The 25,019-nt window shown below is 35.3% G+C and overlaps 1 protein-coding gene, 2 long non-coding RNA genes and 1 pseudogene across 3 annotated transcripts; 1 reads left to right on the forward strand and 3 right to left on the reverse strand.

Annotated features, from left to right (window-relative positions):
- Positions 1 to 1,997: 1,997 nt before the first annotated feature.
- Positions 1,998 to 3,167, reverse strand: LOC139197408 (uncharacterized). The gene is made up of 2 exons (XR_011582788.1): positions 2,940 to 3,167; positions 1,998 to 2,301 (listed from the first exon to the last, which is right to left on the reverse strand). It is a non-coding gene; the product is annotated as an uncharacterized lncRNA (long non-coding RNA).
- Positions 3,168 to 11,311: 8,144 nt separating this feature from the next.
- Positions 11,312 to 15,125, forward strand: LOC103428502 (protein trichome birefringence-like 25). The gene is made up of 3 exons (XM_008366602.4): positions 11,312 to 11,801; positions 12,665 to 12,942; positions 14,142 to 15,125. Exons 1-3 carry the CDS (start codon positions 11,495 to 11,497, stop codon positions 14,925 to 14,927), a joined length of 1,371 nt encoding a protein of 456 aa, XP_008364824.3. The 5' UTR covers positions 11,312 to 11,494; the 3' UTR covers positions 14,928 to 15,125.
- A 328-nt stretch (positions 15,126 to 15,453) lies between these two features.
- On the reverse strand, positions 15,454 to 16,519 carry LOC103428501 (uncharacterized). Its single transcript, XR_528460.4, has 2 exons — positions 16,273 to 16,519; positions 15,454 to 15,768 (listed from the first exon to the last, which is right to left on the reverse strand). It is a non-coding gene; the product is annotated as an uncharacterized lncRNA (long non-coding RNA).
- Positions 16,520 to 22,078: 5,559 nt separating this feature from the next.
- LOC103439299 (histone H4 variant TH091-like) lies at positions 22,079 to 22,352 on the reverse strand (annotated as a pseudogene).
- Between the last annotated feature and the right edge of the window lie 2,667 nt (positions 22,353 to 25,019).

Raw genomic sequence — 25,019 nt, forward strand, 5'->3', positions numbered from 1 at the left:
TTCACATGAGCAACCTTTGTGAAGGCTCCATCCTGTTTGTTTATTTTAACTCATGTGTATGTATATATCTGTAATTTCTTGGAGATATTAATAAATAAGCTTTATTTCATTCAATGTATTGTGCCAAATACAATAAAGCATATACTTCACTAAGATGTGGTACTTCTGGACCAAATATTAATTTATCTTTACCCTCACGAAGATAAATGATTATTCTTAGTGTCTTCATCATATGAGTATTCAACTCATAATCTTCAATCCATATGGTTCTTTTAATATCATAAATATCATGGATAAGATTCGTGTTGGTAGATTGTTCGATCTGCAGCTCGAGACAATAATTCCTTCAACACTTTATAATTTTTTCTAGACTCTTCAGGAGTCCCAATTTAATATCATCAACTCTTCAAGAGTTATAATTTAATGTTATTGACTCTTGCAAGAGATTTTAGTATGTTGCAACAATATCATAATGATAGTACTCACTAAGGCAATTTATATCATCCATTGGTATTGAGTACATATTTTATGTTTTACCCTTCAGAGGCTTACTTCAAGCAATTTGAATCCTTCAAGGGTTTTCTACACTTCATGACACATTTTCCTTTGGAATTTATACAGAGCAATTTGCTCCCATGTATACTTGAGGGATTTACTTATGGAAATATAATGTGGGCGACTCACAACCCTTCGTATATAATTCTCCATTCATATGAACTCGTTTACAACTTTGTGTCATATCATGTAAGTGTATTACACTATATTACAAATGCCCATATATAACCTCCTTGGTTTAACATTCTTTGGCTATTTGTATTGTATTCAAATATATATAGGTTCATTTGCCCACGTTCTTACAAAATTTGTAATGGAATTGCCTTTCTCCATTTTGGCCAATAATTTTTCTTTTGTCGACGAACAAAAGAACGTGACTCAATATTAACACAACTCATTGATGAATTTAGTAGCTACTTGTAAAAACCAAAATTATCATTGGTTATCATCAATCCGTGATCCCATATTCTCATGTGCATGCGCATGCATAAAAGCTTTTCATTTCTTTGGATATCCATTGCCTCTTCAAGGGCATGACGCTATCTCTTCCAGGATAGTCATAATTGAGAGAATGTGGATCATAACCTCCTCTTGAGTGTTATAGAGCTTGGATTTTAATCTCCACTTCCGGGAGTTGAGTCATTGGAACCTATATGTCTATTATGCTTCGTGTATGAGACATCAACATTCCCATGTCTGTGGATTGTCCTATCTGGGACGTGTATCCATGCGGTGACTGTCATGCTTCTGGCATGCAACAGTTATGCTTCGGGAATGCAATAGTTCAGTAGTGCCATATTATTCTTCTTTCGAATAACTGAACCTTTTGAGTCTAAAAATCTGCCATGCTTCAGGCGTGCAACAGATAAATCATTTACTGTCTCATTATTTTATCCAACTGAGACATCAATTCTTGTAGGCACATTTGCAGTAAGTATATATGATTTCATCACTTTCGTTGCATCATTCAATTATTCATATTTCATTTTCTCATTGATTGCTTTGTGAATCAAAATAAGACAAATTCTCTTCGTTCTTCTGGAACGGTCTTTTTTCATCATTCTTTTGGAATGATATTTTCTCATCGTTCTTCTGGAACGATATTATTTTCTCCCCCTAATGGCAGGAAAATTGTCTTATCAAAATGACAGTCCGCAAACCAAGCGGTAAATATATCCCCAGTCAAGGGTTCTAAATATTGAATGATAGATGATGTTCAACATCAATGCCCATTTCAGTACGTTGTGGCAGTGCAATAGGTACATAGATAACACAACCAAAAACTCGTAAATGTATAATGTTTCGTTGGTTCCCAAACCCGAGTTGTACTGAGAAGTATTGATGGTTGATAACATATCTCAACCGAATTAATAATGCATCATGTAAAGTTTACATGTCCTCATGTAGAAAATTGGCAATTTCGTTTTCATGAGCAGAGCGCGGGAAATCAATTTCATTCGCTTAATAAAGGCTTCTGCTAAACCATTTTGAGTATGGACATAAGGAACTTCTGGTCCTTATTTAATAGTCTGTAAACTAAGACTCTTATGGCTTTTATTACAATTAAGTTAAGGCACTGCGGCACTTCAAACTTACGGTACTCATCTAGGAACTTCATGTCCTGATCTTCAGGATCAAGGGACTTCATGCCAGATCCTTTTGTATGATGGAACTTCGGGTCCAATCATTTTATATGATGAGGATCAAGAAACTGCAGGTTCTGATCTGATCAAGGAACTTCAGGTCCTGTATATATTCATAGTAACAAAAGATAAGTACAATAAATAAATTAAAGCAATAGACGGTAATTCCAGCCATAATGAATAAATTGCATTTAAGTAAATAAAGTTTGTGACAAGGGCTTTAATTCAGCACCATCAAAACTTAAAGCAATAGGCGGTAAAACCGTCCATGGTAAATAAATTGCTTTAAAGTAAATAAAGCTTGTGACAAGGGCTTTGATTCAGCACCATTCACATAAATATCAAAGCTTTAAAGCAAAGGGTAATAATTCTACCCACTATAAATAAATTGCTTTAATAGAACTTGTGACATGGGCTTTAAACCAACACCATGCACATAAATATGCCAAAACAGAAAATGCAATGATTAAGTCCTCATGTTTTGCTTTTTCATTTTCTTGGTCTGCCACTTCTTTTGTTTCATCCCTTTTATTTTTATTATTATTTCACAGTTCGAAGTCATTTTGGTTACTCAGTAAATAATAGTAACAATTAGTTCCAATTGGTGTTCCTCCTCCGGTGAGTTTCGAAAAAGTCGAAACGGTTCCCATAAGTTTTGGAGTCAAGAGTGTCTGCAACTTATGAGAAGATCTAACCGTTAGTTTTAATTCAAAATTTAGTATGATATGGATAAGAGGATACCAAACAACTTTCGTGAAGAAACAATTTCGATTTGAGCTATCGAAATGGCGTTTTGGTACTCATAAGGTGGCTGCCCAGTTTTCTGCGGAAATTGGAAACTGGTTTGGTATTTCAGACATCTGCCACGATCGCACCGTTAACATTTTCTGAAATTTTGATATGTTGTAGATACTGAGCAGACGAACAACTTTCAAGAAGAAAGTATTTCAATCCGAGGTCCGCAAGTTAGAGTTCCGAGGCTATTTACATGGCTGTCAAATTCTTTACGAATTTTGAGTATGTACTCTTTTGCTTCTGCAAATGATGATATACAGTCATACAACAATATATATAGTTGCTTCAAGTAAATCAATTGTACTGAGATTTGAAGATGAAATGAAAATTGTTTCTTATCTGTGAGATTCCAGCTGAAGGAGGTGAACAGGATTTGTGGCGTTGTGCTTTCCACTGACATGAGAGCTTCTCGTGCTGATAACGTGTTGTAAAATCGACTGTGGGTGCAGTGGAATAAATGAAACAAGACACAAAATTTACGAGGTTCCTCTACAGTCAGTGTGACTGGAGTACGTCCTCGGGGCAGCAGCGGCGCTTTCATTATAATTTGAAATAATAGGAGTACAAAGATAACTCTCTCTATTATCTCCTCTCATCTTCCTCTATTCTCTCTTCCTCTTCTTTCTCTCTCTTCTTTCCTCTCTCTCTCTCTTCCTTTCTTCCTTTCTTCCTTTTCCTTCTTCTCTCCCGTGAACCCATTTCTTCCTCTTCCTCTCATTCATTTTATAATCAAAGAGGACACTATTCACCTTACAAATTTTCCACAAATGAATAGTGAAAATAATGTGAATAAATAGTAACAAACTATTCATGTGGGCCATCCACATAATATTTACAACAAAAACCACACAAATTGTTTTTATGAAAATAGAAGCATTAAAATACACAAATCTTGTTCCTAATTATTTTAAATACATGCTTCCCATTCTACACAAAAAAGGTTGTATATGTATGGAAAAAAGTAGAAGAATGTTTCGATTTGAAAATACACCTGGCATTCGTGTTATGTTTCTCGTATTCGTATCGTTTTTGTGTTATACCCGATAGTTTAACTGGTCATGTCGTGTAACATCCATTAAAGTAAACAGGTAATATGACCCAACCTGAAATCGCCCCGTTAATATTATCAGGTAATATGACCCGATCCGTTACTCGTTAAGAAAAATATATTTTAAATCAATAAATATTGCAAATGAAAAACATAATGTGACCCAAAAGATGTAAAACATAATACTAAATTAGTATATACATACTAAATTTCAGAGTTTACCTGTTCACAAAAGTTGTAAAACTTGTCATTACAAGTGATTATATATATTTTACATTTTTCACACTTCTACAATTATTAATTTTATTAATTTTGCACTCAAATAAAAAAAAAAAACTATTCATGATATTTGAAGGGTTTTGAAAATCTAAACAACCATGTAACCATCGTCTAAAAGTAGAGGATGTAATTACGAGTGTTTATATATGCTTTCACATTTTTTAGACTTATACATTAATAATTATGAATTTTATTTATTTTGAACTCCCTTAAAAATACTATTCATGAGGGTTTGTATGGTTTTAAAAATTCAAAAGATAATGTACCCATCTTCAAAGCGTAGATGATGCGATTATGAGCGTTTGTGTATATTTCACATTTTTCACACTTGTAAATTAATTATTATAATTTTTTAATGTGTTTGGTATTTTTAAATTACTTAATATTTTTATTTTTAATGTGCTTTATAATTTTTTAATCTCACTCTTAGCCTGTAGTATACTATAAAAATAAATAAATAAAACTTAAATTTTTTTAATTTATATAGAATAATAATACAATAATAATTAATAAACAATATATACATGACACACCCAGACCCGGAAAGTCCACTTGGACTCAGAATCGAGCTGTGCTGGCCTACACCTGGAAGGTGACGAAGCCATAAAAATGTGATAGTGTGTAAAATGTGAATAAATTTGAACCTCAAAATGTCTAAATACCATAGTCCATAAGTAAAGTATAGTAGTGTGGATAATACTCATACCCTCAGAGGTGGCCACCAATACTAAGATTCACCACAGATTCTCGTCGATATGAACTCAATAGCTAAAACCTGAAGGGGCACAAAACAGAGAGTGTGAGTGAGCAATAAAACCAAGTTTCCCAGAACTATTACCTTTCCAAAAGTAATAACCCCTCATTGTAAAACTCATATCGTTTTCCATAAGACAATACTCCATATATATATCCAAACCACACTCAAGAATGGCCAAATCCACGGGTATGTCATGTTCACCAGCTCAACAATGCATTAACAAGTAGGCCAAATGAACTTAATCAATATAAAATAATATATCAGCCGGAGTCACCTAACGTGACATGTATGATTGTCCTCATATCTCATCAATCATGCTAGCACATAAGTCGGAGTCACCTATATTGACCTGTACGACTATCCATATCTCATCACATATGCTAGCTCATCATATATGCTAGCTCATCACATATCCCATCACATACGCTAGCTCATCACATATCCCATCACATACGCTAGCTCCTCATATATCTTACGACTATCCATATCTCATCACATATGCTAGCTCATCATATATGCTAGCTCATCACATATCCCATCACATACGCTAGCTCATTATATTTCTCATCACATACGCTAGCTCCTCATATATCTTATCACATATGCTAGCTCATAAGTCGGGAGTCACCTATAGTGACCTGTACGACTTATCCATAGCTCAATAAGTATACCTGCACACGAGTCGGAACCACCTATAGTGGTCTGAACGACAGGAATGAGTGTAAATAAGTACACTCAAGTGCTACGATCACGTGAAGACTGTGCGAATAATCACGGGTCGCCTACGAGTTAGAACCACCTATAGTGGTCTGTACGACAGGCATGTGCACCTACCTTGGATCCAAAGTGAGCGTAAGGTGCGGGAGATGAACATCACGTGAATGACTGTGCCCTGGCCACGGGTGAGAGCACTAACACCGGGGTGTAGGTTTATGAGCTCTAAATACATCTCATATGGCATAAACAACTCATAGGCAACCCGTACGACAATGTCGGAGTTGCCTAAAACATAATATAGTGATGCCATTACTCGATCATTTCAACTAATACCATAAACTCACCTGAACTTACCTGGGTGTCCTGCGTTCACCCTTGCATTTCAAAGCATTTACAATGATTATGTGCTGGTAAAATACATATAGATAAACCATAATGCAATCTAAAACTCAACCATACATAGTATTTTTCCAATATGTACATATATATATATATACAATGTGGCATAAAATGCACAATCTATAACGCTTTACTCCCGAATTATTTATTTTCGGAAATAATTATTGGGGATAAGTCCAACTAAACACTAGTTTGATTAACTATTATTACTTACGTTTCCTTATTTCAATTTCTTAATTCTTTCCACATAGATTTATGACCAACATCCAATCACTAAAAACATAAGGTTAAATATCATATTTTCACCAATTTCCTTCACATTGCTCAATTCCCAAACAAGGTTTTTATTCCAATATTGTATGACTGCATCTAACGTCTCATTAGACTGCCTACGTACCCTAAATAGGGATCAAGTCATTCGTAGTTCACAATAATTATTTCAAAGCATTCACAGTAATCATAAGCAATAATCAATTTATAAACGTTTATGGAATTATCAATCATATATATATACGATAGAAAGGAAAAGACCCACTTACCTAAGGTCCATGCTACGACTCCCTAGCACGCATATCGAGACATCATGAACCATCATTGCCTAGAACAATTATCAAATCACATCTCAGAGTTCTTACCGATAGAATACATAGTTTACATAAAACACATCTCTACGTAATTCAACTCGGAAGATCTGCATCATGGATTTCAGATCCGTTGCTTCCAAGGACCCACATTATCTTTCTAGAAAACATCCTAAAGTTTCATTATGATCCAATGGTCGGATCTCCACCAATTACCCAAAACCAAGTGGCGGTTAACATTTATTTTATAAACTTACAAATTCAATTCGGGAAGATCTGTGCGTTGGATTCCCGATCCTTAAGTTCCTATGATCCTCAAATATTATGCATTATAACATATCAAAATTTAGTGATAATCCAACGGTCGGATCGTCGATTCATATTTTTACCAAATAATGTATCGTAATGAATCTAACTTCAAATAATCAAATTACGGCATACGGACATCAATTATAAATTCAAGGCCTCTAATTGAACTTAGGAAGACACCTTCGGCCCACTGGCCACGCTCCACTGCACGCGCCGCCATGGGTGACGGTCGGTCGCCCCGACTCGTCGGAAAATCCAACTATTTTAAAAAATTACCAAATTTCACAAAAAATGGAGATCTCAGTGAGTGGAACAACTTTTATACATGTGGCCAAGGCCAATTTGGCAGGGAAACACCTCAATTTCATGAAAATCCGCCAAAAACCCTATAAAAGGTGTGCTTTGGTTCTTCCTTCTCGACGTTCCACCGCCCCTAAAACCTATTGGGCTTTGTTCAGGAGTTCAAGGGAAGCCTATTGGTAGTGATAATTGAATGAAATTGTTTCAAGTTTGGTGGATCTCGAGCAACCTTTCTCGCGGCACCTATGGTGGTTTTTCCACCAAACCTCAACCAAATTCCTTCTAATTTTGGGGGGAAATGGAAGAGGGGAGGTTATGAAAGAGGTTACAAGTAATGGATGGGTGAATTTCGCTTGAAAATATGGTGGAAGTGGTCGGAATTTCACACCGGTTTGAAACCGGGTCTTGTCGCGAGTGTCCTTCACGGGAAGAGAATGTTGGGAGCTTCTCTTTTATTGGTCCAGTGCCTAATTGGCCCACCAACAACAAAAACATCTGATTGATTTCCATTCCCACATGGTGGGAGCTCTAATTAATTTAAAAATTCTATAGTTTAGTAAAACGACTTCAAATGCTCTTAACTATACCGTTATACTCCAGACTCGCAACTGGCTTTCGCCTATGCATTCGTACCAACAAGCACTACACCAATACGCTAAAAGAATAAGTCTTACGTTTCTCTAGACGATGGTCAATGAATGTCAAAGTCCTCGCCTCCAGGGCATTTTTGTCAATTCACGCTTTTAAAATTTATAAACTTGTAAAATTTGGGACGGGTTGTCACATACATATCCACTATATCTATTGTATTTTGTAGTAAATTTTTTTAGTAGTTTAAAAAATTAAAATTATTAAAATAACTTTTTTCTTATCGTGTTAACAGGTAACTCGCGTATCACTATCATATAAACTTGTTAAAAACCCGTTATAACGGGTTCTTATCGTGTGACCTGATAACGACCCAATTAGTTATTATGTTGATCCAAAATCTGTTATTTTTGTGCTGTTTACTTGTCGTGTTAATTGGTTGTGTTAGAAATTGTCAGGTCTACTATACTACACAAAAAAATTGTATTTGTATGGAAAAAAAGTAGGAAGAATGTTTGGATTTGAACAACTCATTGTGTAACATTACTTTATAATATAAAATTTTTCAGTGTGATAGTCGTCCTGCTAGGCAGCCAAATAATATAATTAATTCCTTGTTAAAAAAAGGGTAAATTACATAGTAACCCCTCAGGTTTGAGGTCTATTACAATCCCATACAACATCTTTAAAACATTTCACTTTCATACCTCATGTACTATTTTATTTCAAAATAATACTTCTGTTACATTTTCCATTCATTGATCCGTTAAGCGCTGATGTGGCTGCCACATTCATGCCACGTGGTTACCAAATGTGTGCCACGTGTCAAAATTTTTTCAACCAAAAAAAAAAAATTAAAACCCATCCCATCTCCCCGCAACCCCCTCCTCCTCCTCTCTTCTCCCTCATATTCATCTTCTTCCATCTGCAACCCAGCCTAGCCCACCCCCACCTTCCTCGAGCACACCCGCACCCACTCTGCCTCCGCACCCACCCTCGCACCCACCCTATTCCCTCCTCTACACACTCCACTCCTTAAATCCACACCCATTCCTCCCATTTTCACCTCACGAACCCGACGATGGGGGACAAGATCTAGGTTTTGTTTTGTTTTGTTTTGTTTTTTCTAGGTTGTAGGTAGGGGGTCATGCACGCTCGCACCCACCCTCTTCCCTCCTCTACACACCCCACTCCTTAAATCCACACCCATTCCTCCCATTTTAGGTTGCAAGTAGGGTGTTTGGGGAAGAAGATGAAGATGGGGAGAAGAGAGGGGAGGAGGAGGGGGGGAAGACGAACTGAAGGGGTGTTTTTTTTTTTGGGTTGCGGAAAAGATAAAGATGGGGTAGAAGATGAAGATGGGGGTTGCGGGGAAATAGGATGGGTTTCATTTTTTTTTTGTTGAGAAAATTCAAGTTTTTTAAAAAAGAAAATTAAAAAATTATTATTTTTGCCACGTGGCACAAATGTGGCAGTCACGTCAGCGCTTAACGAATTAATGGATTGAAAATGTAACAGATGTATTATTTTAAAATAAAATAGTACGTGAGATATGAAAGTTAAATGTTTTAAAGATGTTGTATATGGTTGTAATAGACTTCAAACCTAAAAGGTTACTATGTAATTTATCCTAAAAAAATGATTAAATAGAAAAATAGGTGGAATAATTTACAAGTAATCATCCAGCGAAGAAAATAAAGGGAGCCGGACAGAATGATTGCATGGCAGCTAATCACAAAATGGGGTACAATCAAGGTCGGCAACATGGAAAGAAAAGAAATAGACAATCAAGATGTGCGGAGGTAAAAAAAAAATAAACGAATTAAAAAAAAAAAAGACAAAAATTAATTAAGATGTGCGGAGGTAAAACGAGATGTGTAAATAACAGTGCCCTAATCTAATAATCTACCCACTATTGTTTTACCAATCAAAATTCAGATCAAAGATGTGAGGTGGGCAGTGCATGTCATGTCATGTGCATTGCAATTTGCAAACAAAAAATAAGACAAAAACCATATTTAACTCAATATTTTTTTTTGAACAAACGATTATATCTACAGTAAAGGGATAGAGGAATGGACTAAGCCTTACAATAAGTTTGCCATAATAATGTAGTTCAACTTCACATTTGACGAGAATTAAACCTAAAACCTCTCATTTATAAGTAAAGAAAAATACATTCTTATGACATACATTCTTTGCTCATGTTACTACCAACCTTCTTTTTATTTTCTTCTTTTTCTTTTGGCTAAGCACATTTAAATTGATTCCTGCCACCTCTAGATAAAGGAAAAGAAATTAAAACCACAAAAAAAAATTATTTTTATTAATCACCGTTAGTCTACAACATAATTGGCCTATTTGTCAAGACATTTTTTGTTAAGCAAATTACTCCCCAGAGTCCAAACCTCACATTAACACATAAATACAAAAAAGAATCATTTGTCCTGATAAATAATTCTTTCGCTCTCTGTGAATTTAAATAGTTAATCAATTTGATTCCTAAGTATATGGTAAGTGAAGCAAAGAAACATCATAGTGTTGAAGGAAAAATATGTATGTGAATTGCGCGTCCTGTGGCCTTATGCCTTTATTTATACTATTTGGGTCGGATTTACTTGCCTTACAAGTAATAAAAGTCATAATGGAATTATATATCCCGAATTCAATTGAAATTCTACTTCTAAATTTACACAATTACACTCCTAAATAATAATAAATATAAAACATAGGATGATTTATATAATTGCATTGTTTTGTCAACTCAAAAAATATTGTTATGCAAAGTGTTGAAAACTTGAAGGTGTGGAAATAAATTACATTATTGAATTAAACCCTTGCATAATAAGTTTAAATAATTTGTTTTCTAGTTAATTTTGAATTGAATTCCCACATTCTAACATGGTAGCAAAACATACAACTTATATGTTGAATTTTAACTCTCACACGTGTTCTCAAACCATTATTATGTGTTAAGAATGAATCGGACGTCAAAAAATTAAACTACACGACTCACAATTTCTGCTTGATGCTCACATCTTAACACTATAAAATTAAAAAAAAAATGATTAAAAAGGAAATAGAAGTTGAATATTCAAATGCATCTGAACCAAACATAGCCCATTTCTCTCTCTATTCAGAAGACACATGAACATCTCCAAAAAGAGATGTTAAGTTTTAAACTTAAAGTTTAAATTTGATAACGGAAAAATACTAAAGATATAAAAGTTGACGATTGAATTATTACTTAAATGTACATGCGTGTTTTAGTTGAAAAACATTATTGCTGTTTTTCTTCTTTAATGTTAGTACTAATTTAGATATTTTAACATTTTCTTTCAAGATACTTTAATGCACCTAAATCATAGTTATCAAAACAAAACAACATATTTTCTTCCTGAAACAAAATCAAAACTAAAACCTCGTTTGGGTTGTTTTGTTGCAAAAACAAAAACCAGCTCATTTCATCACTTCTGTTTCTTATACATATTCTTAAAATTCTTCTCTCTCTCTGACCTTTGAGATGGTGAAGGAACTGAGGGTTGAATCGAACCCAATATTGTCATTCCACAAAAACAACCATGCGTTTGTGAAGTTTGCAGTCTCTTTTCTCTTAGTTGGTCTCGCTTTTCGACTCTTGTTTTCCGATTCTGTACTTCCTATCGGATTAAATTTACCAGTAGAGCCACCTCCTCTTGCATCTGCAGACCAACAACAAACAGACTCCTCCTCCTCCTCCACTGTTTCCGATTCTTCTTTATTTCCTGGTCAAATTCAAAACTCTACAATTGTTGATTTTCCTGGAAATACCTCCCAAACATATGACAATGGTAAGTAATTATCTTTTATTTCTGTCTCTGTTTTGGTGTTTTTGTCTTGTGAAAATTTTATTTTATATGCGAGCAATATGCTTCACTAAATTCATCAAAACTTCGAAGAAAGGATACGAAATTGGGTGCGGGAGTAGAGCATGCTGCTCTAGCCAACTTGGCTAAGACCAAGTCTGCAAATGCAAGTGAAATATTAAGAAGAAAAGGAATGTGTTTATTTTCATTTTTTGAAACTTTATACAGTTTTAGTACTAATTTACAAATGGAAATTCATGCTTGCTTTTTTATTTTTTTTAATTTTTCTGGGGACAGAGGGGATGCATTTTTCAGTTATAGACTTGATTTTTTTTTTCCATTTGAAGTGATTTGTCCCTTCCTTTTGCATTCATGCATGAATATTAAAATTCTTCATTTTTTAAGATCAACTTTCTCTACTTGCTTTTATAGTTTTAAGTTTTAACTCACATTGTTAATTTAATCAATGTGGAGTTGTTTTTCATTAATTTTATTTTCTAGGATAATCAGTTCTTAGATATATTTATTTCGTAAATTTCTAGCTGTGAAATCCCAAATCATTAGAAAGAACTGCATTTATAATTCTAATTTCTTTTGCAAATTTTGGCACTGAAAAGTTTGCAGTATATAGAATTTTTTTTTTTCATCCGGTCGTAGAGTCCAAAGATTACGAGAGACCAATTCGGCAGAACAACTCAAAAGATAAAGAAATATTGTTAATTTCTTCATGCAGGTTTCAAGTGCCTTCGTTGTTTTCGGAACATACTTTTAGGCTTTTAGCTTCTGCTCTTCTTTTAATGCAAGTATGCAACTGATTTATTTACTTTTACTAAATAACGTACTTGCAGTAAAGTGTGACCTTTTTACCGGAGATTGGGTACCAGATCCGTCAGGTCCAAGATACACTAGTGAAAGCTGCCATGTGGTCGAACCTCATCAGAATTGTATGAAGAACGGTCGCCCCGATTCCGAGTACTTTTACTGGAGGTGGAACCCAAGAGACTGTGAGCTACCCAAGTTCAATCCGCAGAGTTTTCTTGGTATAATGAGGAACAAATCATGGGCCTTCATTGGTGATTCGATTTCGCGTAACCATGTGCAGTCATTGCTTTGCATTCTCTCTCAGGTACACTCGAAAGAAATCAAATTTACTACCAACTTTTCGGGACTTTGAATCACCATTTGAAATCTAGCTTATGTTTACTGAATCTATATGCTTTAGAACTACTAAACTCTGTAAATTTTCTTGGTATTTCCAGTTAACCACAATAGTTTCTATGAGTCTATGACAATTTAGTTTTAGTCGCACTGAGTTTTCACATTCTTGGAGGACGCCCTGAGCTCAAATCTCATGGACGGCAGTTGTTGCATCAAAATGACGTTTAAAAAAAAAAAAAAAACCGGCAAAAGCAAAGTATTATTTACTTTCAAAAGTTGAAACGTTAGCAACCTTTTTCTCTTTGGAAATTGTATGGAAGTCTAGATCTAGTTTAGATCAAATTATGTTGTGGGACAAGTGGTTAATGTGTATTAATCATGGGGGGCATTGGTCCTACTTTCTTTGATTACTCCATATAATTCTCTTATCTTGGCAAAAAAGCATTCAAACTTTTTCTTGGCTTCACTGGCACGTCTTTGTCATAATTTTCGATCTGTGGTTAGCAATCCTACTTCAAGCCATAAATTTTTATACAAAATTGTGGATTACAGCTGAACTTCTATGGTGACCACTGCTTTTTAATTGGTTGTAGAATCTTTTTCATAGCTGGTTTACCTACTATCTATCTGGGATCATAATTGTTTCGATTCCAACATCGTTTTGGGAACGTTAATAATTACTGATGTATGATTACCTCCTACAAGTTTTTATATGCAATTATCAGTGTGGAAAAGTTCTTCTGTACCCCGGTTTCCCAATCCTCGGTGTAAATAACCCAATATTGGTTCACAGTCAATAACATCTTCACCATCTAGAGTAATGATGAGTCGAAGAACAGCATGCATTGATATCTCATTCTTCCTCTCGCTTCTCACGTGAGCTTGGGAAAAAGAGATTGGAAGAGAGAGAGAGGGAAACCGGGTCAAAGAAGTTTCTCTCGTATGTACCGACCCCATAGTGGTCGATATGGCATGTATATGTATATATTTGGACCCTATAAGTCCGGTGTAGATACGGACCTACCTGACCTGACATTCTTGTATAGTATACTTACTGTCTCCACTAGTTATCTGTTTTGTAGCGTGTTGCATATATTATTTGCTGGCATTCCATTTTCTGGTGCCAAATGATAATATTGGTCACAATTCAGCGTTTATGTCCCACAGGTGGAGCAAGCTGTTGAGGTATACCATGACAAAGAATACAGGTCTAAAAGATGGCTTTTTCCTTCTTACAATTTCACTGTTTCGGTAATTTGGACTCCGTTTCTCGTCAAAGCAGCTATTTTTGAAGACATGAATGGAGTTTCTACTTCCGAAATCCAGCTTTATCTTGACGAACTCGACAAGACATGGACCGATCAGTATAGTAGCTTGGATTACGTGGTGATTGCCGGAGGAAAATGGTTCCTTAAAACCGCAATTTACCATGAAAACAACACGGTCAGGGGCTGCCACTACTGCCCTGGAAAGAAATTAACGGAGTTTGGGTTTGACTACGCCTATCGCAGTGCCCTCCGTCTGGTTTTCAATTTCATCACTCGTTCGGATCATAAAGCGCTTGTATTATTTAGAACCACCACGCCTGACCATTTTGAGAATGGAGAGTGGTTCAGTGGGGGGTATTGCAATAGATCAGTGCCATTCAAAGAGGGTGAGGTTGATATAAAAGATGTAGATGCTGCAATGCAAAACATCGAGCTGGAAGAATTCGAGAAGGCTGCTGCCGAAGGATCGGAGAAGGGCGTGAACTTTAAACTACTGGACACAACCCACCTTTCGCTATTGAGACCCGATGGGCACCCAGGTCCGTACAGGCAGTTCCAGCCATTTGCAAAGGATAAGAATGCCAAAGTCCAGAATGATTGCCTACATTGGTGCTTGCCTGGGCCAATAGACTCTTGGAATGATTTGGTTATGGAATTGTTGGTCAATGGCGAAAAATATCGATGATCAAACTCTTGGCTTATCAAGCTCACAAGCATTTGCAATCCTGTGAGCAAATCTGTGCCTAAAACAGTCGCGACGCTGACCCGAAATACATCAGAGCTTATAAATGAAACTACAATTCTCACAAAAAATCCCATTTCTGTAAACTTATGTATCTACCATTATCATTGCTGAAAGGAAGAACGCCAAAATTCCACACAAGTTCATCGTTAAGAAGCAATTTACGATTTACAAGTCTCCCTGCCTCACACAACTACTGGCATCATATAAAGCAATACTGTTGCATCTTACCCCTCTGAAGTTCTCCGAAATCTTGGCCAGCATCACGCAGCCGCAGGACAGTGCAGATTTGCAGTTCGCCAAAGCGTTTCTTCTTTATACAAGAACCGAACCTAGAATCTGCCATTCAATCATACAAACACCACCCGAGCAAAACCTCACGGGTATTTGCAGGGCCTAAATGTCTATATGCATCATATACGTACTACTGAAATAAAATGAAACTACTAAACAATAATCGAGATGATCGTGACAACAGAAGCAATGGAATCTGATTAATTCTTCTCAGCTTGAAAAGCAAGAAATGTGAAGACAACAGATAAAACATATCCCACGAAATTTAACCACACAACCTTAAATCAGAACTCAAATTTGAATTCTGGATTATTAAACCGACAAGTCATGTCTGAAGGTGCAGCATCACCACAATTTTGCAGAACAACAAATAAAGACAGAAAGCCAAAAGCTTGAATTACATTGAAAATGCAGCTCTTTCACCTTCCTCCTCTTATTTGCTTGAAGTGGATGCATCCGCCTTCCTTGCCTCCGGCTTCAGAAATCGATCCTGCGTAATTCAGCAAAATGTAAATTACAATGCTCGTGTCTGCAAACAAGTTAAGCAAAAATACAACATAACCCAGCACTTATTTAAATGTTTTCATGATATACATACATATACGTATATGATGATGATTTTTGATCAGACAGCAACTGGGCACATTGAACCACAGTAAGCTCCAATTGGGAAAGCTAAAATGCTGATTTAAGTCTCATTTGGCAGGAATTTAGGCATATTAAACACACCTAGATGCTCAAATCGATGTAAATTAGCAGAAACCTAAAATTCCTAAAACTTGAATTAAGAAAATGAAGCACTGAAACCCTAGATTTTTTCCCCGCTCGAAGGAGTAGGATCTAGACACATAAATCAAAACCCAATAGGCTCATTTGATGAATCGATAGTTTAACACAATTCGTGGATTTGAAAGAAAGAAATATTCCAGTTGATGAATCTGAAATTCTATAAAATAAAAATATGAAGAGATAAATGAATAAAAATGGAAATTACGTTATCATTGAAGACGAAGTTGGCGACGACGACAGTGCCTACTATGCCCCCCAAGATCGTGACGGGTCCCGTTAACAGACTCCATTTCCTGTATATCATCTTCTTCTTCCTCTTCTTCCTCTTCTTCTTCCCCTTCCCCTACTCTTCTCTTGCTGTGTCTAGTTCGTTTAGGCTTTTGATTAATTTGGAATTGTAACGCAAAGAGAACCCAGTTTATTTGGGCTCAGCTTGGACTACCCAAAGTCTTAAAGGGACCATATTCTTGGGCTTTATGTACACAAAAGCTTGATTTTCGAATGGATTGAATCAGAAAGAATTTCTTATTGCAATTAAAAAAATGTTTCAAATGTTGCAGTCTTATTAGTTACGAACGTGATCGTGTATCTTATGATATCTTGGTATATTCTTATGAAATTTTATCATATCTCTTAGATTAGATATTATTCTATTAGAATTGTAATTTTATGGGGTAAGGAAGTTATCTTTCCCACTACTATAAATAAAAGCATAATGAGTGACATAATACAACACCTCAGAATCACACATCTCTCTCCTCTACGCCTTGCCGTGTTGCACCCCCCTCTCTGTATTGTTCAGTTAAATTAGGCCTACAACACCAAAGAAAAATTTTAGATCATTTTTTGAAAATTCAATATTTATCGTAATTCAAAATTTTAACATGCATTCTCATTTTGATCCTAATTTATTTCAGATGTTTGATATAATTAAGGTGTCTGTCCATTTATTGTACCACTTTATGTGTAAGTGTTTGAGAGGGAGAATTTGCAAGTGGAACATATGCAAAAAAGGTAATGCTACATAGACCAAGTTTGTAGACCAAATTTGCAAACTGAATGATATGTCACTAATAAGAAATAAACACTTTAATCAACACTAAGTAATATCCAATCATCAACTTCCATATAATTTGATTTAAAAAATTTGATCTCCCTAGTATTACCCTATGCAAAATTCTAAAATATTTTTCGACAATTGATCAATTTGCAAGGGAGGAGCGGCATCCTTGCTGTGTGCAAGGGAGGGAGATTTCTGACTTTTGCAATTTTTTAAAGAAAAAATATATTATGTTAGACCAACTTCACCCAAACCCAAATACTTAGGTCCACTAAAAGATAGAATTTGGGTCTGTAAACAGTGAATGTCACTCCACTCTTAAGATATAAATTTTAGGGCCTAAAATGTATTAATTTTTGGTGGAATGGTTTTAACCCTAATTTTTTGTCGTAAAGATTTATTTTTTAACTTTGAGTTATGTAATCTTAATTTCATTTTATGAATGTCTTAACCTAAAAAAAATGAAATTTTGACAAAATTTTCAAAACCAAACAAATCATAATATAAATGATCAATCAAATGAATGAGTATTTACAAAGTTTGTGATAATTTACTAGCATTTCCTGTTATTTAACTTGAGAACATGTATATAGAAAAATGAAGAATATAAAACATGACTTTGAGATACGACTTGAGTCATTTTTATAAAGTGTTATTTGTCTCACTCGAATGAGTTTGCTAAAGTGTTCTTTACAAATCACTTTTATAATACAACTAAGTATAAAATATTCGATAAGTAAAACCAAATTCTTCCCTTAAAAGTAACTAGAAGGAAATTGTATGAATGTGATGGAGAGAAAAAAAAAACAAGGAAAAAGGAAATTGTGTTGAAAACATATTTCCTGAATAAATTCTTCTTTGCCACCGTTGAGTATATATAGAGACAGTTGCACCTTTTCAAATTAATTAGAAGTACATGACTATTCAACTGATATTGGTTCGAAATAGTCATGTATGTTCAAATATATTGTGCACTAGTATTTTCAACTGATATTGGTTTCGCCAAAGGTGAGGTGGATCAAACCTCCCTCGGGTTGTCTGAAGATCAATGTCGATGGCGCATTGTGTGAAGATAGTATACTTGTGGCTGCTCGTGCCAAACGGTTTTGTTTTGTGTTCTCTCCCCTTCAATCAGAAGCATTGGCTGCTAGGGAAGGCTTGTCGTTGGCGACGGAAAGGAGTTTTAATGATATCCATTTTGAGTGTGATTCTCTCAAGATCGTGAAAGCCCTGCTTGAGAGTTCTCCGAATATGTCTAACTTGGGGCATATATATTATCGAAGACTCTAAGGCTTCTCTTTTCAGGATCACTGGAGCTTTGATTGCCCATACATGTCGCCAAGGCAATGGTATTGCTCACCACCTTGCCCACTTTGCTCTTCGCATGGAAGGAACCTCTTGTTCTTGGTTCGAAGAGCCCCCTGACTATATTGTAAACTTGCTTGCTGTTGAATGCATTTGAGGCGGTACCTCCAGCTGCCTGACTCTGTAATTGATTCTACCCATTTTTTTACAATAAAAATTATCTACCGTTGCTATTAAAAAAAATATATATATACCTGATGCAAAGCACCAGTTACTCAAAGATCATGTCTGTGAGTAAAGGAATGCACGAGTTGATGCTAGGATGCCAAGTGGCATCACTTAGCTAGACCTGCTGTCTTAATTGTTGTTGAAGATCTTTAGTCTCCAACCAGCTATATAAGCTAAAGATATGTGCGGATGTAAAGGGTGAATGAATATTTGATTGTTTTAGTATTCTGGTTAGCATATCTTGCATTTGACTAAATGTTGAAGGGAGGTTCTAACAGATCATGTCTTCTAGCCAAAATGGAAAAGTTGCAATTTCCATTTTTCTTAAAAAGTAAAATTTCATCATGAAGATGAATCTTGCCCTTGCACCACGACGTGCGTTCGAACTCTGTCGGTTCTCTAATCTAACATCTAATTTAACAAATTTATAGTTTGACAAAAAAAAAAAAAACAAATTTCTTAGAACATAGTGTTCGTTAATTTCTTTGAACTCGACTAAATTTGTTAAACATTTTTGAATTGGCTAATATTTTCCAAGGGTGATTTATAAAGTGCAACTTGAAAAATATACGGTTCAAATTGTTAAAGTTTAATGTGGAGTTGACCCCACATCTAGTCCTCATTTTTACCAAAACATGGAGATATCTTAAACAAAGGGGGAAAGGAGCAGATCCATGGTATCATATTTTTTGCACAAGATCCGTGGTATCATTAGTTGAGATTTAGCCTAATATGACAATTAAATTTTTTTTTTTAAAATAAAAACATACGTTCAAAATAAAATTATGAAACATTTTTTAATTATGACTCTGTTTCTCTCTCCTAATCCCATTAACTTTCCTTTTGTTTTGCTTTCCCACGAGAATCCAGCAATTTTGGTCAATTGAAATTTGATTGCCTGACCAATTAGTCATATTAGGCTGCTTTGAAAATCTGTTCTTGTTTGTGTTTTTTAGCTTCCTGTTTTGTTTGTTTGTGTCTTCTTTTAATGTCTCCAAAATTTCTTCAATCCAGCACTTCTATCTGATAATCCAATTTCTTCACCGAGGAAAATCGTATGGAATTTGTAATCCTTTGAGGTGTTTCTGGGGTGGTGAATTCAACATTTAATAGGAATGCCAGTTAAAAGATATTAGTTGACTACCTCGGTTATGAACTTTTCCGTAGGTGAATTTTATACATCAACCTTCTTTTTAAGAAGGCATCAAGATTGGTGTACTGATGCTTAATCGTGTAATTAAAATGGCATCACTCAAATAACCTTACTGGACTCATCTAGATATTATAGTGTTTGTCGTGGTTCTGGACTCATCTAGCAACCTTACTGGAACCGAAACACGCCACAACCATTTGAACCTAATAACCTTAGTGGAAAAGATCTTCCAGACTCATCTACTGCAAAAGAAATCCCAGAGTTGTTCCGTTCTTCCACTCACCAAGAAATAGAACAACTCCGAAAATCCAACATGAGAGAGTGCAGTGTGGGGGGGGGGGGGGAGCATGCACTTCCTTGGCCAGCAATGGTAAACAAAAACTGGAGAGAGCCATTGAGAGTTTTCTTACTTGATGAACCTTTGAAAGTCGCGCCATACGAGGCTTGCAAGGAACCATTAGGTTTTTGGCGCAATGGATTCTCACCGATCTTTGCGATACAGTGATTCTCACAACAATGATTCCTAAACTTGAACACATTTACATATTAGTTTATTACGCAAACAATAATGACAAACAATTATGAATTAAATTATGTTGGATTGACTAGTCAAGCTCACCGGTCAACTAAGTACAGATTTCTCAGTTAATTAAACGCAAGTCTACAAATCAAACTTAGTTCAGTACAAGTTATCCTAGTCAACAACAATTCAGTTTATTGCTCATAATATGCAGTGTAAACTTAGTTTCTAACGCACATCAAATAACAATTCATAGGATGCGTGAAACATATGCAAGTAAAAATAAGATATGTGGACAAGTTTAAGAGGCAAAGAACGAGAGAAGTTTTTAGCCGGGAAACCCCACCTCTGGGTTAAAAAATCGGAGACTCTCCACTAAGTTCAATCCACTAGTGTAAACACGATTCTTATAAAGTACCACACAAAGCTCAATTCCTAGATCTCTATCTATGGAACAACTTTACCTTTGTGAAACTTTACCTTACACGAGATGAACTCCTTCGGTGTTCACATAGTGGTAGCTCCTCCTGAGCTCTTCACCTGGCACCGAAATCAAATCAACTTATGCAAATGATGTTATGATGAAGTTGATGCAAATTTGGATTCGATGTCTAGTCAGTTTTACCAGTCAAACACTTGAAAGATGAAACTGACGCGAATCCAAAAAGAGATCAGTTTAAAGGTTTGAAACTTGAAAAACTTGACCAAAAAATTAAAACAAAACCATGAAGACAATGCTACCCTAATATGCAATGATTGAGTGTTTGATGCTTGGACATGGTTTTATGGCTAGGGTTAATGAAGAACACAAGAGGCAGCTCAAAGCTAAAATCAACTCTTTATGAAAATGTTTAACTCCTAGCCAAAACAAATGAGCATATAAAACGAATTTAAGCAAGCAATTTCAAAAATAGATTTATAAATAATCAATGAAGAGCTTTACCCATACAATATGCTTGGTGCTCCAAAGAGATCTGAGATGGAGATGAAAAATAAAGCTTTCAAAAATTTCCAATCTCAAACCCCAAAAATCAAAAGAACCCTAGGTTTAGCTTTTATAGAGGGTTTGCTGTTCGTACAGAATGGGGACCAGAAAAGCCACGCGTCAAGTGCACACTACTACAATACAAGCTATCACCGGCGGAGCTAAATCCGACAAGAAACCCAATTTCTGTCGGAAATTAAGCACAAATCCGACATTAAACAATGTAATGTCGGATTGGCATAGCGACACTAATGCTAGCGTCACTAAAGGCTATCAATGTCGCTTTGTGCGCTTAATCAGACACTACACAACGTCGGTTTAAAGCGACACTGACTCTAATGTCGGTTTAAAGCGACGTAAACTAATAAAATAAACTATATAATATAGAAACTAGTGTCGGTTTATAGCGACATAAGCTAATAAAATAAACTATATAATATAGAACCGTGTGTCGGTTCAGATAACATTTAAATAAATAAAATATTCAAATACAACTTCGATAGAAACAAAACAGAAAAATCCAAATATCAAGGTAAAATCCTCCTAATGTAAAAATATCAAAGTAATCAAAAACAAAAAAATCCAAATACAACTTCGATGGAAACAAAACAGATCAAAATTGGAATGAAAATAGATTCATGTTCCATTAAAATCCAAACTAAAAACGTTAAATTCCTATACTTCGTCACCTAAATCTACCCAACCACCACCACACCAACCAACCAATTTACATAAATCCTCAATCTGAAACTGTAACAAACTAACCCTTGAACCCGTACAGAGTCCTGCCCTGCCTTTTAAGCGCATAGACGACGTCCATCCCCATCATTGTCTTCCTCCTGGCATGCTCGGTGTAAGTCACGGCATCACGGATCACATTCTCCAAGAAGATTGATCCGCTTGACGCCACCACGGCGAGCCAGACGACGGATGACGGGCTTTGTGATGCCCTGGATGTTGTCCCTCAGCACCTTTTTGTGCCTCTTGGCTCCTCCCTTGCCCAGCCTCTTGCCTCCCTTGTCGCGTCCAGTCATTGCTGTGGAAATGAAATTAGGGTTTGATTTGGGATTGGATATTTGAATTGAGAGAGCAAGTTACAGTGTCGGAGAGGTCAGGTGGATGGGGTTTATATAGAGAGGTTTGGGAGCTTTGATACGTGGGTTGTGTTTCTTTAAGTGAGATTTGGGGGGAACGCGATGACCGTGGATTGGGTGATGGGTTTCTTTAAAATATTTCAAAAAATAATTTGTGTCGCTTTATAGAACCGACGCAAGCTTTAAAATATTTAAAAACAATAATTTGTGTCACTTTAAAGCGACACCCATACTTTATGTCGCTTAAAAGCGACACTGTTTTTCTTAAAGCGACGCCTGTATTTAAAAATTATTAAAATATATGTGCTTAAACTGACGTAGGAATTTTATGACGGTTAAAAGCGACAGTAAATCCGACGTCATGTTCAGTTAGTGTCGCAACTGTCTTATGCGCCACTATATTATATTAAACCGATGCCACCTACTGACACTATAAGGCCCCTTTGTAGTAGTGGCAAAATCAATCTAGAAAGATCTAGGGTTGAAAATCCATTTTCGGGAAGAAGTTGTTAGATGACCCATGTGTTGTCTTAAAGTGTATGCCCAACTCGCATGAAAGCAGCGAGAAGTTTTGATTAGATAGAACCACTAGATAGAATCAAATGGAAATAATGACATGAAATGCATATGTATGAATAAACCTTTGATGCAAGAAGTTAAGCTCTTGAAATGATATTTCCAGCAGCAAGATCCCAAAGTAGCATTTTAAACCGTAAATCTAACTAGAGCAAGTGTGATACATTTTACAACATTTGACAAGGGAAGCCAAATAATAAAATTAGACTTCACAATCTCCCCATTTGACTTTCCTTGACAAAATGACCCAAACTCTATAACTAAATTCACCCAACCTCACTCAAGAGAACACGAAAGGACGAATCCTGCAAAGAAGTACTCTTGACAAAGAACAAGTGAAAAGTTATCATGGTTAAAGCAATTGCAAGGAAGTAAATTGTTCAGCATTGTACATGATTGCAACACAACACAAATTTTCAAATTTTAATTTTCTCCCCCCATTTTGTCATGGCAAAGGCAAATGATTTAAAATGAATGATATGCCAGTCTCATTGAATAAAAGAATAGGTCAATTAAGCTCAACAAAGAAATAAGCAACCACAAATGAAGTATATAAGAGCCAACAACAAAGACATAACAACAATGAAGTTTAAGCACAAGGTACAATTCTCGGTACCAAAATAATAAAAGCATAAGAGCATGTCAATGTAATCAATTCAAATCACCCATTTGTTTAGGAAAATCAACAACAACGAAATCAAGAGTAGCACAACAAAGTATAGCAAAAGGAGAGGTTTAAAATAAATAAAACACAATAGTTCAAAAAGTAACGTAATAGAAATTGAACTCCCCAAAGATTAGTGCTCTCCTACGATACTCTCTCAACTACTCACTCCCCCATAAATAATACTCCAACGACTTTAAGTTTAAGCACAAGGTTAAAAATAATCAAGTTATTAATGATGGGACGAAACCAAGAAATAATCCCTCACATGTGAAATTATAGAAGATCCCCTTTAAGATCAATCAATTTCATCAAATTGATTATGATTGTATCTATTATACCAGGAATATCAATGAACCCTATTATCCATCAAATTTTTATTTATTCAATGACCATAGTTAAACAAGGGTATATAGCTCGAAGACACAGAACAAAATGTTCGGGAGTTCCTCTATTCAATCATTTTCCTTCTTCTTGTTGTTGGATATCTCGTTCGTACACACCTTCTTTTTATTTCTCGAGCCTATAGTGAGTTACATACGTAGTTCAATCTTTGATGATTCCATCATACATGATTTGAGTTGCGAAAACTTCTGGATAGGTATTTTACATCTGAACTGAATTCTTTCTGGTTAAAGAATCTCCTTCTAGTTGCTCGAGAACAATTAAGAGATTCTCTAGAAGAAATATGGGCTTCTGGCAGCAGCATGCTATGGGGTGGTGGTCCCGCTTATAGGGTCAAATCAATACGTTTTAAGAAATAATAATTTCTTATGAGGGAAATTAATAATAATTAACTAGCTTTTTTTTTTTACCTTATAGTTAATTAGTTATTAGATTAAATCTTTTTTTTTACATTATAATTAATTAGTTATTAGATTAAATCTTAATCATTGATAGTTAAATAATCTAATGATTTAAAATTTGTGTAAAAAATATGATGCCACGAATCTCATATATATATATATATATATATTCTCTAATACTATATTTGGATGAAGAAATTTAAGATTATTAATGAATTTTAAAATGATGGTAATTGAAATGACTGGATTTTATTTTCTAGAATTTGTGAATTTTCTTGTTTGGTTAATCTAAAAGGACAATGGAATTGAATACGGATTTTTTTTTTATTTTTAAACTTTCAATCATGGAAATTGGGAAATGACACCGATTTACATGGAATTAAAACTTGAATTGGAGGTCCTAAATTCCAAGTTTTTTTTTTTCATGCGGAAATTCTAAATTTCTATGTTTATGAATTTAAACAAAGGAATTTGTGCATTTCAATTTATAAATTCTGACTTTTACCCAAATTCCAAATTTATTCTCTCATCCAAACATAGTGTAAATATTATGTTGAGCAT

This window comes from Malus domestica, chromosome 07 (genome assembly GCF_042453785.1).
Source record: "Malus domestica chromosome 07, GDT2T_hap1".
Classification (NCBI taxonomy): Eukaryota; Viridiplantae; Streptophyta; class Magnoliopsida; order Rosales; family Rosaceae; genus Malus; species Malus domestica.